We start from the raw sequence: 16,997 nt of genomic DNA, 5'->3' as shown, positions 1-16,997 counted from the left end.
TGTCCCAAGGAGAGTAGTAAGATAGTTTTTTGCCAATTCTTTTAGTTGCTAGATATTGGGCTACTAATCGGGATATATATATATATATATATATTTTATTTTGGTTTTGTTCCTTTTCCCTTCCCCCTTCCCGTTCCCTTGTGAAATTGTATATATATTTCAATTGTATATACCTGTAACATAAGGGTAAATATATATATTGCTTTAGCTGTCTCTCTCTCATTTAGGTTTTCCTGGTTGTTTTTTTCCTTCTTCTCCCTGAGGTTTGGGGGGGTGGGGACTTCTTGTCGTAAGGTTTGGAGACTTGGCAGGGAGCCAGCTTCAAACCATATCAACAGCAAAATAAAATGTCTTCTGTAAATGGCTGAAAAGAACAGCATCCACAGGAGTGCATGTTTCCTGCTCCAGTCTCCTGCTGCAGTGAGACTGATAATGGCAGCACTGACAGGAACAGGCTGAGCATAATGCGCAGTGTTTTCTGTCTGGGGGTATTATTTTGACTGACTGCCTATGTGAGAGAACATGAGACTGGGTACCACTGTACAGCTGTATTGGCACGTAAGCTTTGTGCATATCCTTGCTAAAGTTTAGAATAAAGTAATGATGTTAGACAGCTTCCAGAAACCAGCTTCTAAGAGTGCCATTTTGACTTAGTCCTTTTGAAATAATAAACTATACTTTCAAATCTAGTTTATGTTAACTAGAGAAAGAAAGTCTTTGACTGTATGTGCCTTCTTTTTTTAAATTCTCCATAGCAGACCTGACAAGTTCCCCCCCACCTTCCCGATTTTTTTCTTGTAAGCATTTTTCTTTTTAGTTATGTTGTTTAAAATGCAATGTTGGCAATGAGATATTGCTTGAGGCTTTGGACTCATGCCTTCTGAAGCTTCCACTTTTCCCAACTTTTACTAGCAATAAAGAATTTGTGTCTAGAAACATGTAATTTTAATTGCAAAATTACCCCAAAAACATAAATGGAACTTAATTGGTTACAAAATAATATTTTCATATAATCAAGGAATTGTTTGAGGTATTTAAGGCATAATTTATTAGTTCTGGTTAAGGTGCACATTTTAATTCCTACAGGCAAATAACAAACAGATTAGTAAGTGTAATTAAGCAGTTTATTTGTCTGACAATTGGCAGCTAGCAGTGCAGTAACTTACTTGATCAATTGCCATTTTAAAGAACATTAAAGCTTCTCATAATTATGCTATCTATATGGTATGCAGATGAATAACAATACAGCATTACCCTTAACACAAGTGATTTAATATGATGTTTCTGCCAGGTTTTCTACCTTTCTATATCATGCAAAAGGAAGTAATTACTTTTTGTACTGAAAGATTGAAGAACTGACTCCCCTTCAGATATACAAAGAATCTGACCATAGGAAGAACTACAGATGATAGCTTCTCTCAGTCCGTTTTTTTCTGATACTCAAAGCCATGCATATTAGTTTTGAGAAAGAGTCACAGCTTTCCATTTAGCTCTTCAGAATTCTGCAGCTGTCAAGTGAAGACAGCCACCTGTCTCTGGGAGAAAGCTTTTCCAATTCATTACATAAAATAAAGTTCTTCTTACGTTCCTTAACTCAAATACTTTGTCAGGTAACATCAACAGTGCACAGCTCTTGGAGTCCATTTCTGTAAATAAATACCATACACATTTCAGACAGACATTACACCACAAAATATACAATGGCACAAGTACAAAATCACCTTTTCAAGATCAAATGATACTTCAGTGATCCAGGTAAGGAAATATTTATCAGTCAGAAGTTCAGATAAACTACAGTACACTGACTTGAGAAGGTCAATGGAGACTGCTTTGGTTCCCTACTGTTTTACTGAAAATGCCTTGCATCCAATTAAAAAGAAAACCAGAAGAAAATATTACATTGAAATCACAAAAGTTTCAAGAAAAAAGTGAACAAGCTCAAAAACTGAAACATAAATTCAAATGAGATATGATACACCTTAACATGCAAAGACACCTAAACACAAACACATTCAGGAAATTTATTGTCATTTCAACTGAACATCAGTACAATTAACTCTGTTCTTCTACCACTCTCAAATAATCACATTTAAAACTGATTTACAAAGAGGATTGATTTTAAAGTCTCTAGCAGAGAATCAATTCTGGAATGCTATTTTGTGCTACATGAGAAAGGTCAAAAACCTTGTTAAAATTCTAACAGAATTTAAGTTTTAATGACTGGAAACTTATGTTCTGGATCACTGACAATTAGAGAGCAGTTTCTATTTTATTACCATTTCTTAATAAGCCTATCTACAAAAGTACAGGCCTACTTGTAAGAGGCTGAATATATTTAGATTTCTAACAATGTTCTGAAAGACCTTACATAATTTGATTTTCATAATAAATATTTTAACAAGCCATACATTTCCCTTCCACACTAGGAGGTTTCAAAAAAATGTGTAGGAGCACTAAGGAAATACTACAGTTCATTCTTTGGACTCATTATTCAACTGTCAAAGCTGTGAATCACCTGTCAATTAGCTTATCTTCTACCACATTTTCTGGAAAACATAAGCAGTGGTACATTTTCCTAGATTTCTAGTACCCAAACAATCTGCTGTCACTAATGGCTTCTACTTCAAACCATCTCCTTGAAGCAGGGAAGCATTATGCTATCTTATTAATGGAGAATTCAAGGACAAAGTGAGGATGACAAAGCATACAAACAAATCTGGGGCTAAGTCATGATTTCTCACATCTCTGACTATGCCAGTTTATCCAACAGTTCTTGCTGCTAGTAAATGCCTTTCCTATCCTTCTACTTGCATAATACAACTTCTACCAACTCTTCCCCTTCACATATCACTTACTTTCTCAGAAATCCTCCTGGTTCCTGTGAATAATCCCAGTCCCCAGATGTAGTGATGAACAGGAGAATATCCAACCTATGGCTGGAGACTTCCCACTTCTGTTCCCAGTAGTTTGTAATACTTACAAGTTCTAGAACAATTCAGCATTACTACAGAAATAGCTCTTGCTGCTTATTCAGGGTTTGCATATAAGTTTGAGATGAAAACACAAAGTTTGAGAGTCAACCAATGCAGCACATACACTCTTTGGCTATTATTAGAATTCACTAACAGAACTGCTCTAGCATTAGTTGATAATTCTGTATGGAAAAAAAAGTAAACTATCATTATGCAATCGACCTTTCAACTAACAAATTGCTGATTAATTCAATCTCTTACTGACAGTCTCTATGGCAATAATTATTCCCTGTAGCAAATAACGCCTGCAGCATTTAAAAATGTCAACCTCCTCCACCTAACCCCTCTGCTTAATAGGGATTCTGGATCTGTTCTCCTTAAAAAAACATCACAATTGCTAGAAAATTCCTCATTTATCAGTCATGATTTTACACTGTTTTCACATGTAAAAAGCACATTGCAGAGTTGCATTGCTGTATAGTACATACCCCATGTTCTTTAGCAGCCATAACCACTTTTGAAAGAATATCTTCTTCTACAAATGGCCTCACAGCATCATGGATAATCACTACTTCTGGTTTCTGGAGCAGATGGCTGGAAAATTCCTTCTCTGCAAATACTTTCAGTCCATTGAAAATCGACCGGTGACGAGTTATTCCACCTTCTACTACTGTAACTCTTTTGTGGCCAAATTTTTCAATGATAGTCTTCATTGTTTCAATATTTTCAGGAGAGACCACCACAATAATGTCAGATATCCAACTTATCCTAGAAAAAAATAGTACAAAACCACAGAAAGTAGATATGAATGACTAAATAAAAGTAGAGATACGTGAAACAAAGAAACTCCTAACAAAAATTCAAGATGGCTAAATAAAGCATCTCTCAGCATACTCAAGCCCATGTTTTCATAATCCAGTCCTAAAAGGAAAGATATTACAGAGGATTTCTACCAATACATGGATACCAACCAACAAAATTGGAGTTCAGGGAATGGACTCGCTTCCAACAGCCACTTTGCAGAAGGGCACCTTCTGATAACCAAGCCTTCAAAGCATTTCTTACTCCAGCCTCATTCCTAGCTTCAAACGGAATTTCTAAATCAATCAGTTACAGTTTATTAATCAGTTTCCAACAAACTGGTAAATCCTGGGACCTGGAATACTCCATGTCCCAAAGAAGTACACTATGAACAAAAAAATAAGAGGATCAAGAAAAATTCTGAAACTATCACTATAAAGACAATCATGAGTAGTAATTGATAGATTCCTAATGAATTCATGATACTGTAACACTTGAATATTGACAGGAAATATTATACTGGTAGTTTGAAAAAAAATATATATATACACACAAATGTTTCTGCTCTAGTACTCTAGGAAGCCAGAAAAATGTAAAAACATAGCTGTGCTAGGTAAGATTACAATAACATCAAAAGCATATTTTTAGAGAACTTCAAGCTGTTACTATTGCTATCTGCCTAGGTCTACAATAGAGGGGGTGTTGGGAGGGGGGATGACGATGACCTACAAACCACAAGACAAAAAACAGTCATAACTGAAGCAAGGCTAAAGTCATACTTGTGTCAAAGGACCTAGGAATACAAATTCAAGTCACACATGCATACCGTTCTTCAAAAAAAATGGAAACACCACAATTCAAATCCATTTTAGTGTCCTATTTTCTAAATGTTATGTAGAGAACATTAAAAAAAAGTGTCTCCACAGATGGCAGAAGAGTTTCTTAGCATGTCAGACAAGAAACTCATCAGATGAGCAACGATTAAAAAAAAAACCACTTACTATGTTAAAATTACCTACATATCCAACTAAGGAGAGAGACAAGTATTATATGCTCTCTCAAGTAAAACTAGTAAAGCTATTGAAACCAAATTTTGTAGACAAAACAAGAATAAAGGTACTAAGTATTTCCAGTTAGAAAAATAAGTGTAAGAAATTTACAGTTCAGAACTACACAGGCTGAAGATACTGGTTTCTACAATAACACATGAGAAAGCATTGCCTAGAAACTACCCTTACTCCAAAAGAAAAGTCATCTGTGATACAAATGAGTCCCCCAGAGCTATGAGAAACAATAGAACATCTTCCACCTTACGTATGGGTTGGGTTTTTTTTTTTTTGCAATTGATAAAACTCCATAGAAAACCATTTCAATTAATTTTAAAATAACTGTTAAAAATAAAATAAATGGAAGTGTTATTAGCATTCTTCAAAAGAAAAATATTTGTCCTCAAGTTCATTTTATTATTAACAAAGGCAGAAAATACAGCCAAACTAACATATTCTCAGCACTTTTAAAGTATTAAGTTGTTCAAATGTAAAATCTTAACCATATGGTTTCAAGTTTCATTTCAACTTGTCACTCACCACAGGTTCAAAGGTTTTAAAAACCTCTGAAATTAGTTCTGGCATAATCTTACATTTAGCCACAAAACTTAGCATCTCTGCATGACTTAGAACTAGGGCAAAGTAACTGGATTCGTCTCAGTTCTTCTGAATATCAAGAGTCAATAATTTAAATAAAGCAAAATTCAAGAAGAGCTATTTCACACTGAATGAAAACAAGAGCTCTGCACTTCTATTTGCAGAACAAATATAGCCTTACACAGTACCCAGAAACAGTGGACATTCTGCACATTCTCTAGCTCTGCATAAGAAAAGCACTGACATTTCCCTTTCTGCAGTTAAATGAAACAGATTATGAGGCAACTGGGTAGCACACAGCATCTTCCGAAAAGACAGGAAGAGAGCACAAGTACTGGCCAGCCTATGATAAATCTCTGCACAGGGTGGGTGGAATGGCTCAAGGTCTCCAGTGGGGTACAATATACCAAAAAGTGACAGGATGCGGTCACAGCTCCACCCTGTGTCTGCATAAACACATTTGTAAACTTGAGTATGTCCTCCCTAAATTCATTCCAGACTCATATTCTACAATTAGAGCTGGGATTTAGCAATGTAACCTATTCATATGAGAGTATAAAGTCATCCACTAGACTGATTATGTACCAGAACAGCTTGGGTTTTGTCCCACCAAAACTCATGGAAAGTACTAATCCAGTAAAGTATGCTACAAATTTTAATGAATAAGAACAGTGCATCACACGGGTGCTTCCTCCTTTAAAGATCTGCTTATGGAAATGTTGCAAATGTTTTAATGAAGTAGAAAGTTATCGGTATACACTCAATCTGTCAGTAAATGAATCTTTTTTTCCTCCCTCAATTTGTCACATCATCTTCTTCAGAAAGATTTCACACTAAAATAACAAGCAGCTCAGGACCTGCTCAAATCCAATTTAAAAACATCATTTCATTTTTATAACTGTAATATTAGATCAAGATAACACAAGTTTCAGCAAGAATCAGCACAATGTATGAAAAAGATCATAATACTGTACCCCAATCTGCTTAAACAATACAGAACTCTAGTGCTTCCATACAACATAGGCTGTAGTTCCAAAGTGGAAAATCAGGTCTGACCAGATGAAACACAACTACTCCAGTTATAATCACTTTAAAACTGCCTTAGGAAGACCTAAATACTAGCAGAAGGAAAACAATGAAGCAGAAAAGTACTATGTTTGTTTTCTGCAACTATTATTTCATTAAGTTTCAAAAAAAAGTACAAACATTTATATTCGTCCACCTAGAATTCAAAGTAAAGGAGCTCATTAACTCAGCAGCAGATAAAATTACTACATGACTTCTCAACACAAGCTGCAGAAGAAATTAAACAAAACCACTTTGAAACTGTATCACCTAAATGGCATGCTGAGGTATCAATGTGACTGAGGTTTAACCCTCCGTCAGTTCACTTGCGTACAACCAGTGCTGAGCCTGAAATTTGACATCAGGCTTAAATGCTCACACTCAATCTCTTGCAACTCTCATTCTGCCAGTAACAAACTGTTCAATACAACATACCAAAATCAGCAAAACAAGGCCAGAACGAGGCAGTGACTGCTGAGATGGCTTTAGCAGTGTTATATGGGATCTTTCACTGCCATAGAAACTCTTCAGAGGTGCAAGATAAATCATTATATCACTTTTGCTGGTCTTATTATTCAAACACCAAATTGGAAAAAGAACTATCAAGAACAACATGCATTTGCAGAATGCAAGTATAACTTCATTTTGCTCCATAGCAGCTTTGTTATGACTTTACTGGTATATGAAAAACTGTATCTTTTACAGTACAAAAACGGAAGCAGGAAGCTTTTAAGTCTGGTATATTAAGGAAGTTTGGAGGATCTTATATACAGAAGCCATTCATTCTTTCTGGAAATAAAGTGCTCCTTATGACAAAATAACAAAGATATGTTCATAGAGTTTGCTATCATTATTTTTAGCTCACAAGCTATTTCAAGAATAAGCTAATGATAACCGGACAAAAAGAACTAGTTTTGCAACCGGACAAAAAGAACTAGTTTTGCTCACCTCCTCTCCTAAGGGCATCATCTATGATTATTATTGGCAGGCCAGTGTTCTACATGCTATCATTCTATGCAACAGGATGCACTGCTTATTCATTCAGGTCTGCTCTTGTCTCATCTGCCCATTTTTCCATATTGATATTTAAGATTTTCACTACTTTCAGCTGAACAGCATAAAGCTCTTTTTCTACCAACCTTTAAAAAGCACATGCAAAGCAGCTGCACATCCTTGAACTGCTCATGTATTTGTCTATATATTACTACCTTTATTCCAGATAAAAAAAAGCTTAAAAATAGCTGCATTAGCTGAGGTAATCAGTTCAGCAGAAATTATTACAGGCTAATGGGTCAATGATTCATTCAATTACATCAGGTCAACAACAAATATCAGAAGATAGTATCAAGCTACACACAAAACCTGCTACTTCTGGATGACAGATTATGAGACAAACTGCAGTTCCTCAGTATCACATTTTTGCTCTTACAGTCTCACAAAGTAAGAACAAGGTACATCCTTTGTAGTTTCAAAGCCGGAAGTGAAAGTGTTGAGATGAAAGTGAAAGCCATTCCAAGCTTTGGAGTACACGGGTTCCCAGCTCCTCATACACATCTATACCAGTCAACAGTCTACTGAACACTCCAGCTCAGTAGAGATGGCAGGAAGCTCTGCCTGTCAAAGCCCTGGCAGTGGTTATTCTACTACTAAGCAAAAGCACCAAGTTGTTACTCTCACAATCAGCTTGGCTGGACTGTACAATTAGAATTCAGCTTTCTAATTTTTTGCAGCTTTAGGACATAAATATAATTCTGTTGCTCGAAGTGCAGCTATTTTCTCAGAGCTTACTGGCAGTAAATATAAAGGGGTTCTTTAGATGAATACTACTTATTTTCCTATGAATATCATTTCCTTCCCAAACCTCACTCTGTTCTTGCTTCCAGGTTTCCAATACAGTGAGGGAGGATATTATTCTTCTCTGTAGATTCTCATGACATTTTGACAGAAATTACAGCTGTGGCAAGCTTTGGATCGGAGGTTTTGCTTACTGATGTGCTTACCTTTGTGACTGGCTGCTGTTGAAAATTAAATAAACAAGAAATATTTCTTTCGTAAAGTAACAAGTGACCTGAGGGAAGCCTCTCTGGGTGGGAGTGGAAAGAGAGTCACAATTTTGATGTTCTATAAGTTTCCATGAGTTAAGAACTCTGAGAGATGCCGACAATGTCATTTCTTGCACTAATCTCCACTCTTTCCCATTTATCCTCTCAAAAAATCTAAAGGTTTGTTTTCCTAAAGCTACTGCAACACACTGCTTACAACTAATGTGGATAGAGCCTTCCTAAATCTTCATTTGCGAAGCCTAGCCATGATGATACTGCAACACATCCAGAATACACTCCTACCCACTGTTTTCCTTGTGACACTACATAAAAGACTTACGCTATATTAACATTTGACAGTAATATATTAACTGTCAGTCACATGCTTAGAACTCAACAGACTTATGAAAAGGAAAAAACCCTGGCTGCTAATAGATCCCATTACTTGAATCCTTTGCTCTAACACAGAATCACATAATGTTAAAGATTGGATGGGACCTTAAAGATCATTTAGTCCCAACCCCCCTGCCATGGCCTCCCACTAGACTAGGTGGCTCAAGGCCGCATCCAAGCTGGCCTTGAGCTCTGCCAGGGCTGGAGCATCCACAACCTCCCTGGGCAACCTGCTTACCACCTTAAGAATGACAAATTTTATTCCTAATATCTAACCTAAAATTCCCCTTTCAGTTTGTACGTCTTATTCCTCGTCCTACCACTACAACACAGCCATAGAAAAGTGACATGTGCAGCTTCATGCTACATATGCTTCCAGTCCAGCAACTACGACTTAAATAAACCTTTCTGCTTTAAGCCTCCTGCTGATGTGAGGTGTTTTACCATGGCCAGCGGAGAAGCACAATGCAGTGCTATACACCACTGAGTGCATTCGCCTCACCATGAGGAGTGGATCTTTTTTAGAGGCCTCTGGACACTACTATAAGGACCATCTCCAACGGCTATGGCAGCACAGATCTTTTCTCAAGGCTGATGAGTAGCATTATGACTGTCTCCAGCAACTGCGGTCGGCTCGCAGCTCACCAAACCAGCCACTGCAGCTACAGCAACCCTCGAGCTTCGAGGCTGAAGGGGCCTCGAACCCATGATCTCCGAAATCCATGGAATGTACCACAGCTTGTAGGCACGGGCAGGGCTGTGGGGGGAGAGCAGAGCCGCCCGGGATGGCGGTCCGGGGGCCAGGCTGGGCTGGGGGAAGCGCCCAGGTCCCGCCTGGTACCTGTGCCCAGACGAGCGGGCCAGTCACACCTCGTTCCCTGCTCCGCTGTTGCTCCCTGTACGGTCTAACCAGGCGGGGAGGGACGGGGAGACACCGCAGCGCAAACCAGACCCGCCCAAGGCCTGCGGCGAGGGCACCGCGACTGCCGGCGGCTCTCCAGGGACCGGGGCAGGGCGAGGGCCGGCCGGGGCCGGCGGGGCGCGGTCGGGGAGCCGGGTGGCGCCGCCTCGTTACCTCTCCATGGCCCGCACCGCGTAGCTGACGAGCGGCCTCCCCTGCACGGCGCAAAACTGCTTGGGAGTGGCGCCTCCCAGGCGCTCTCCGCTCCCGCCCGCCGGCAGCACGGCAGACACCGGCACACCGCCGGGCTCCATCTCCGCGGGGTCCCGCGGCGCCTCTGCTCTGCGCCCCCCGCGGCAGGAACGGCGCAACCAACCAACCGCCCGCCTGTTTTATTCGCCCGCGACGTCCGCGACCCAAAGAATCCAGCGCCCGCCCGTTCGCCTGCCCCCAGCGCACACCGGGCTCTACTCCTCGCCCACCCCGCGCTACGCGAGGCCCCACAGCGGCTCCGCCGGGCGCGGGCAGTCCTGCGGGATGAGCCCGGGCCGCGGCAGGGGAGCGCCCGGGGCAGCGTGGGAGAAGGACAGCGGGCACACAGCGGGACAACCGGGGGACAGTGCTATGGGCCCTTTAAATGGCCGGCGCGCGGGTGACTCCGGGTGGGAGGGGCCGGCGCGCGGGGCGAGGCCGCGCTGAGGGGCGGTGCGAGCCGGGGATGCGGGGGGTCCGTGGAACCGGGAGGGACGTTGTGGTTCATTGAGGAAATAAACACACCGCGTTTGGCGCCGAGGGGAAGGCGGGCTCACCGCGGTCCCAGCCGTGGGCTTGCGTCCTCCTGAGAGCCCCACAGATTAGCTGGGGACAGTTGTCGTATTGTGGGGATTGTTGCCCTTCATCCTAGGAGGGGGAGATTGGAATAAGATCATAGAATTGGTAAGGTTGAAAAAGGCCTCTAAAGTCATCGAGTCCAGCCGTCAATCCAGCACAGCCGTGTTCACTGTTAAACCGTATTCCCAAATGTCACATTCACACACCTTTTGAATGCTTCCAAGGACAGTGATTCCACCACTTCCCTGGGCAGCCTGTTCCAATGCCTGACAGCCCTTTCAGTGAAGAAATTTTTCTTGATATCCAATCTTCATCTCCCCTCTTAACTTGAGGCCGTGTCCTGTCATTCTGTCACTGATCGCCTGGGAGAAAAGTCCAACACCCACCTGGCTACAACCTCCTTTCACGTAGTTATAGGGAGTGACAGGGTCATCTTGGAGCCTCCTTTTTTCTCCAGGCTAAACAACCCTAGCTCCCTCAGCCACTCTTCATAGGATTTGTGCTCTGCTCCCTTCAGCAGCTTTATTTGCCCTTCTCTGGACACAATCCAGCTCCTCCATGTCTTTCTCTCAGAGGGTGGCCCAGAACTGAACGCAGTACTCAAGGTGTGGCCTCACCAGTGCCAAGTACAGAGGGACAATCATTGCCCTAGTCCTGCTGGCCACACTATTCCTGATACAAGCCAGGACGCCTCGACCTTTTTGGCTACCTGGACACCATGTCAGCTCATGTTCAACTGGCTGTCAACCAACACCTCCAGGTAAGACACTGGGAGAGGCTGTGGTGTTCCAGCTCATCTTATAGTCTCACTGTAGGCAGTAGCTGAGACAGTTTGACTGAAAAATTCCTAAAGGTGATACTGATTAAGTGGCAGAGGAGGCAGTCCAAGAAGGAGGGGGTTTGCTAAGTATGACATTAGATCACATATTTGTAAACAGGAAAATAGGTCTCTCGTTGATGTGTCTGCCTTCACTGTACATCTTAGGCTGTAACTTGAGTATATTTAAATACCATAGCTACAGCCTATCCTCATCTGAAAGTTTTATGTATTTCACTGAAATTATGCCATTGCATGTCTGTTGGGAGTTTGTTGCTGCTTCTCAAGGAACAGCAAGGGCCAGCTACTCCAAAAGGGAAGGGGAGCCTGGAGCAGAGCATGGTATCAAGGCAGGTGAGAAAAGTAGCCTCACCAACAAGAAGCCAGGATGCTAAAGATGAACCAGGGTAAGGATCAGGACCTCAGTGTCAGGCATAGTCCAGAGATCACCTGGCCTCAGTGAGGTGGCAGGTCCTAGGGCAAGCCAGGATGCCAAGCCAATTCGTGTGGCTCAAACCAGGTGCAGACATAGGGAACCAACAGTAAAGACTGCTTAGAATGAGGAGGAGGAGGAGAAGGAGGAAAGGAGGGTCAGGACCTTTTTTCTAGCTATCTTCATAACAGCTCTTATTAGTGGAAGAGCTAACTTTGGACTTGACAAACTAGACTCCTTAATTCAGCCATCTAAACTTGTTGAAGGTGGATGCACTCAGGGCCCTAACACTGTCCTCTTTGACATTATTTCTGGGAAAAAATAAGTGTCTTATATGCAGGCTGTCCTAAAATTATCAGAGGCTTTAGAGTCTGCAGGATTTTTTTAGCTATTCTGTATATCTTTGAGAAGCTGACATTTACAGCTTTTCATGTTTCCGTACACTGTGTTTAAAGGAACGTAAGTAGAACACAGAGACTTTTCTGAGGAGTAGATCTGATCGAAAAAGCAGCATGGATGGAAGTTTGTTATGTCCTAGCTGGGCTGCTTTGCCAGTGCCAGCTGTGGACTGCGGTAAAATGACCATAAGGGCTTGCAGAGGCAGCATAAGTAGGAGTCATACAATAGGAGTGAAGTGATGCCTTTTAGCAAAGGCAGGAGTTCACAGATATCCTTGCTACCTACAATAGCAGGAAAGTGTTGGAAAACTGGAAAATGCTGTAGAGAACACGGGCACTTTACATGCACATGTGTCTTGGCAGTTCTGACAATGAGCAGAAATCACATCAGCTTGTACCGTGTAGTGAAACACGAGAGGGACTAATGCCAAACCTTTTGAATGGAAACATACAGATGTGCCGAGGAAAATGTATGAATTTTACAGATTACTGAAAAACTTACGGAATGGAGACTCTTTACGTTAGTGAGTGGGATTAGCTAGAAGTTGAATTGCCTTCCTCCTGACAAGTGTGAATCTCATTGTTTTCAGGGCTTTTTGTCATGTGGTTTTTGGTTTTTTAATAATTCGTTGGCTCGGCAACTGTTTAACTGTTCATATTCTTTTTCAGTGGGTCTTATATTTTCTTTTCCTGTAAAGTATTTCACTACACCTAATTCCTGACTGATAAAATATATTTCTCTGCTGTCTCTTTTGAAGACTTTCACGTTTGACCTGTGATTCTCCCCTGTGCAGACTGCCATTGGTACAGCATCACTTCTTTATTATCAGATGCCCCAAATGGATTTTTCCTCTTGAGGTAGGCACCTCCAGTGTCCAAAATCGTCTTGGATTCTAATTTTTTTCTTGCAGCATTTCTAAAGAGACACATTCATGGCAGCTTGTTCTGCAACGCTCCCACTGTTTTTCCTTTTTTTTCAGTGTAACAGACATTCTGAATTCCTATCTCAGGTCTTCATGCTTCCATTCACAAAAAGCACAAGCATTAGTCAACTCTAGCTGATTTTCCAGACCTTTTTATTGTTTACCTTATTATAAGGAGCAAAATAAGGTCTTTTTAGTGCCCATGGCTCCTCACACTGTACATCAGTTCTTGGGGTAGGTAAGTAGGATATTCCCAAAAACCAACAAAACCTTCAGAACTATTTTCCCCTTCCTTCATGGCACTGTGGTTTTACATGTCATCACCTACACCCATAGTCTGTTGTGCCTAGTACCTTCTCTCCTGTCCAGTCAGCATTTCCCCACTTCATTTCTTTCAGTAATATTAACTTCTCCTGTGAAGGACAAAAAGGCAAGAGAGATTGAGGAAAGAAGACCATGTGCTAAATTTGGTTCTCTTCTTGTTCTGAAGCCCATTTTCCTTACTATGCTAAGGGGATGAGACTTGATCAGTCCAGAAGAAATGATATTTGATGGATGGACTTTGATGGATGCAGACTTCAGTGTCATCAAATCTGTTGTATATTTATGGTGAGATTTGATGACCCAGCCAAAAAGCACTTTGAAGCTGCTTTTGGCTGCACTGGAATGTCAAATGTTTCAGAAGTTTTCATGTTTTTTACAGTTCCTATGGAGTCAAAAGGTTTTTATCTTGTGTTGATAGGACCTGTTAGTTTTTCCAGAAGCCCTTCAGTATAGACTCTTAGGGTCTTGTTTGTACTAAAGTTTTTACTGCCATTCCTCTTTTTATTTTCTGTTTTCTTAGACGATGTGGAAGGAAGACCATATTTAACATCCTTATCCATTTATACAATGTTTTACCATGAGTTAAGAAAACTGGGATTTTGGGGTTTGCATCTTTTTAATATTCATTTGTTAGTAACATGCAGTGAAGTACAGTGACAACTTTGTGAATACATAATTTGCCTTCAGTTCCATTTCATTATGCATTTTGTATTGAATCAATCTACTCTTTTGGTTGCTGTGCATATATATTTGTGCTCATATATAAACATTTGAAGTGGGGTAAAATGTAAATTCACACATATTGGAAGAACAATTTTGCAGTTTTTAATCGAATAAAAAGGGGCAGAGGCAACATTTACCTCAAAGCAAGTAAAGAGCAGGCTAATCCATCATTTCTGTGCAGGGGTATAACATCTGAAACCACCGTAGTAGTTTGCAATTATGCAGTAAATATGCCAATCATATGTTTGAAACGAAAAGGGGAGTTTTCTTTTTTTTATTGAAGAAGATATGTACAAATTGGAATCAAATTACCTGAAAATTTGACTGCTGGGGGAAAATATAACCTGTTTCTATTTCTGACTCATAGTAGGGTTTTTTGAGAACGTTAAGTTATTGGAGTGGTAGAAATCATTCTGAAAGGTTTTTGTGAAAAATTAGTAAAAGAGCAAAACTTCTTTATTTAAAATTTCAGTTGAGTCTTCTGTAGATGTGGTATAAATTAACTGAGAAATTGTCTTTTATCAAAGAAAATTCTAAGCTCTTGAAGCATTTTATTTTTAATTTTTATTTTTTATTTTTAAATTTAATGAATTTGCCTTTTCCTGACAAGCAGCAAGGTTCGCTATTGTGTGTTTTAAAGGGAAGTGCATGGAATCAAGTAGCATTTCACAAGTTAAAGTGAACTGTAAAAGCAGAATTACAAAAAAATTACAATACTTCCAACTATGGAAGTGCAAGATCCATAAAAAACAACGTAAAGCTACAAGTATTTTAAATCTGAGAGCCATTCTTCAAGCTAACATGGTATCTGTAGCATTCTGAGCAGTGGTGCAGGCTTTTAACCTGAACCTTGTGTTTGCAAGATTGTATTTCACTAATTTTATCCAGATATATAAATTATTTCTTCAGTGGTGACAAACCATAAAATCCAGAGCTGTAAGGAAGCAAGTGGAATGCCAGTTCTCTTCAGACAGTTTTTCTGTTCAAGTAGAATAGCAGTCTTGGCTCTCTTGAAGTCACCAATAACTGTCTCTAATTGTTGAAGTCACTGTTTACAAAAATAGACACAGGTTCTTTGCATATCTAAAGAGATTAGAAAGTCCTCCAAAAGACAGAATTTCAGTTTTTATCTTGCATGTGTGTTGCTATTTGTGGCACGTTACACAAGATCTCAAAGTCTTAGGCTTCATGGAAACCATAGTCAGACTATTGTTTCCAGATATTTATTTCAGTTCTGATAGATCACTAGAAAAAATAATCCTGTGACAGTTTTATTTTATGCTCTTCACAATCTTTTACTTGTTGCCTGAGGCTGATCGACCCTCCATATAGTCCTTTTGGACTGACTTACATCTTTGCTACTTCAGTCTTTGTTGCACAGCAGCTGCCTCAGAGTATTTGCTCTGTGGTGATAGTGGTTCCCAAGTCAATGTCATGTCATAGGGAACACATGGCTCAAGGCACTATAATAGATAGGGGAGTGCTGAAAAAGGCAAAAATATTTTCCATCCAAAGCATGTTTAACACCTTCAGGGAAATCTTATCTTATTTCATATTAGCATATATTTATATTTGTGTTTTTACAAATATGACTGCAAAGGATTATTTCTTGCTCTTAGATTGTTTGATGAAAAATGCTATAGATGTGTGGAATACTTAGATAAAGTGTTGTGCTATTGATTTGCTCTTATTGCTATGTGGAACCAAGATCAAAACAGCATGTATTCAGTAAGGGAGTTATGCACATGCTTAACTTGAATGATGTAAATAATTGACTATCAAATATCAAGGAGTCCTTACATGCCCCATACACAGTGCCATAGAATCACTTACAGATCAGATCCCTAAGGGGAATTCTGAGTGCTATTGCCTTCATAGAAAGTTCTGCAAAATATAGTTTTTTAATAGTTGAAGCATAAATAGAGACTATGAATGCTACAAATGTAAAGAAAATGTGGTCTTTGAACACAGTGGAGTGTTGTCATACTTGCACGTCATTGAAGGTGTGTTGAAAAACATGCATTGAGTTTTCACCTGTTGTATGCTGCTGTGTGTTTTATATCACACCTTTGGTATTGTTTTGCATGGTTCTGGTAGCTAAATTTCTTTTAGAGCTTATGAATACTTGATACACAGAGGAAGCATCTTGCTTATGTTCTGTGCAACTGCTAGAGAAAAACATTGCATTTTAAAGCTTCACCCTAAAATCTTATATTCCCCCTGAAGTGTTTATCCATTCTCTACCTGATAACCCTCTAGGCCATTTATCTGATGTATGGAAGGTTAGTTCAAGAGCTAATGAGTATTTTGTGTACACAAAATAAAAGAATTTAAAGATAAGAGAATTACTCTATAGTATGTTATTCAATAATTCATGAGAGTGAGGGTCCCTGATTGCAGGAGTTTTTGTGAAATTCAGAAAGATTAAAGACTTGAAGGATTTCAACTATTTTAGCTAGTAGGTTATGAGATGGAGGCCTCATGTAATTTTTCATTAGAAATGGCTGAATAGTCCTCAACACTTGACTCTGGAAGGGTCTTTGTAGATTCTAGGTATGTTGGTCAGATGCTAAGTCATGCCAAGTTTGGGTAGATCTATCTGCTCCACTTTGTGGAGCTCCACAATCACCATGTATTGTGCTTATTAACAGGAACTGTGTTTTAGGGTCTTCGACTGTTGGAGTGCATTGGATGGTGACACTAACAAAGACATGGAAGTTCAGGGATGGAA

The 16,997-nt window shown here is 40.0% G+C and overlaps 1 protein-coding gene across 3 annotated transcripts in view; it reads right to left on the bottom strand.

Annotated features, from left to right (window-relative positions):
- ISPD (isoprenoid synthase domain containing) overlaps positions 1-10,162 on the bottom strand; it is a 112,731-nt gene extending 102,569 nt beyond the window's left edge. For 2 of the 3 annotated variants that reach the window (XR_001878293.1, XM_017836276.1), the window contains exons 1-2: positions 8,482-8,980; positions 3,461-3,740 (exon numbers count right to left, since the gene is read on the bottom strand). Coding sequence is in view for 2 of the 3 variants with exons in the window: in XM_017836276.1 (XP_017691765.1) it covers positions 3,461-3,740; positions 8,482-8,651 (450 nt within the window). In the remaining variant the exon portion in view is untranslated. Of the gene's footprint in view, positions 1-3,460; positions 3,741-8,481; positions 8,981-9,991 lie in introns of those variants that run through there. The other variant, XM_017836277.1, reaches the window with a different exon arrangement.
- Between the last annotated feature and the right edge of the window lie 6,835 nt (positions 10,163-16,997).

This window comes from Lepidothrix coronata, unplaced genomic scaffold, assembly GCF_001604755.1.
Source record: "Lepidothrix coronata isolate B3197 unplaced genomic scaffold, Lepidothrix_coronata-1.0 Scaffold273, whole genome shotgun sequence".
In the NCBI taxonomy this organism is placed as follows: Eukaryota; Metazoa; Chordata; class Aves; order Passeriformes; family Pipridae; genus Lepidothrix; species Lepidothrix coronata.
This window is presented reverse-complemented; position numbering and strand designations above follow the sequence as displayed.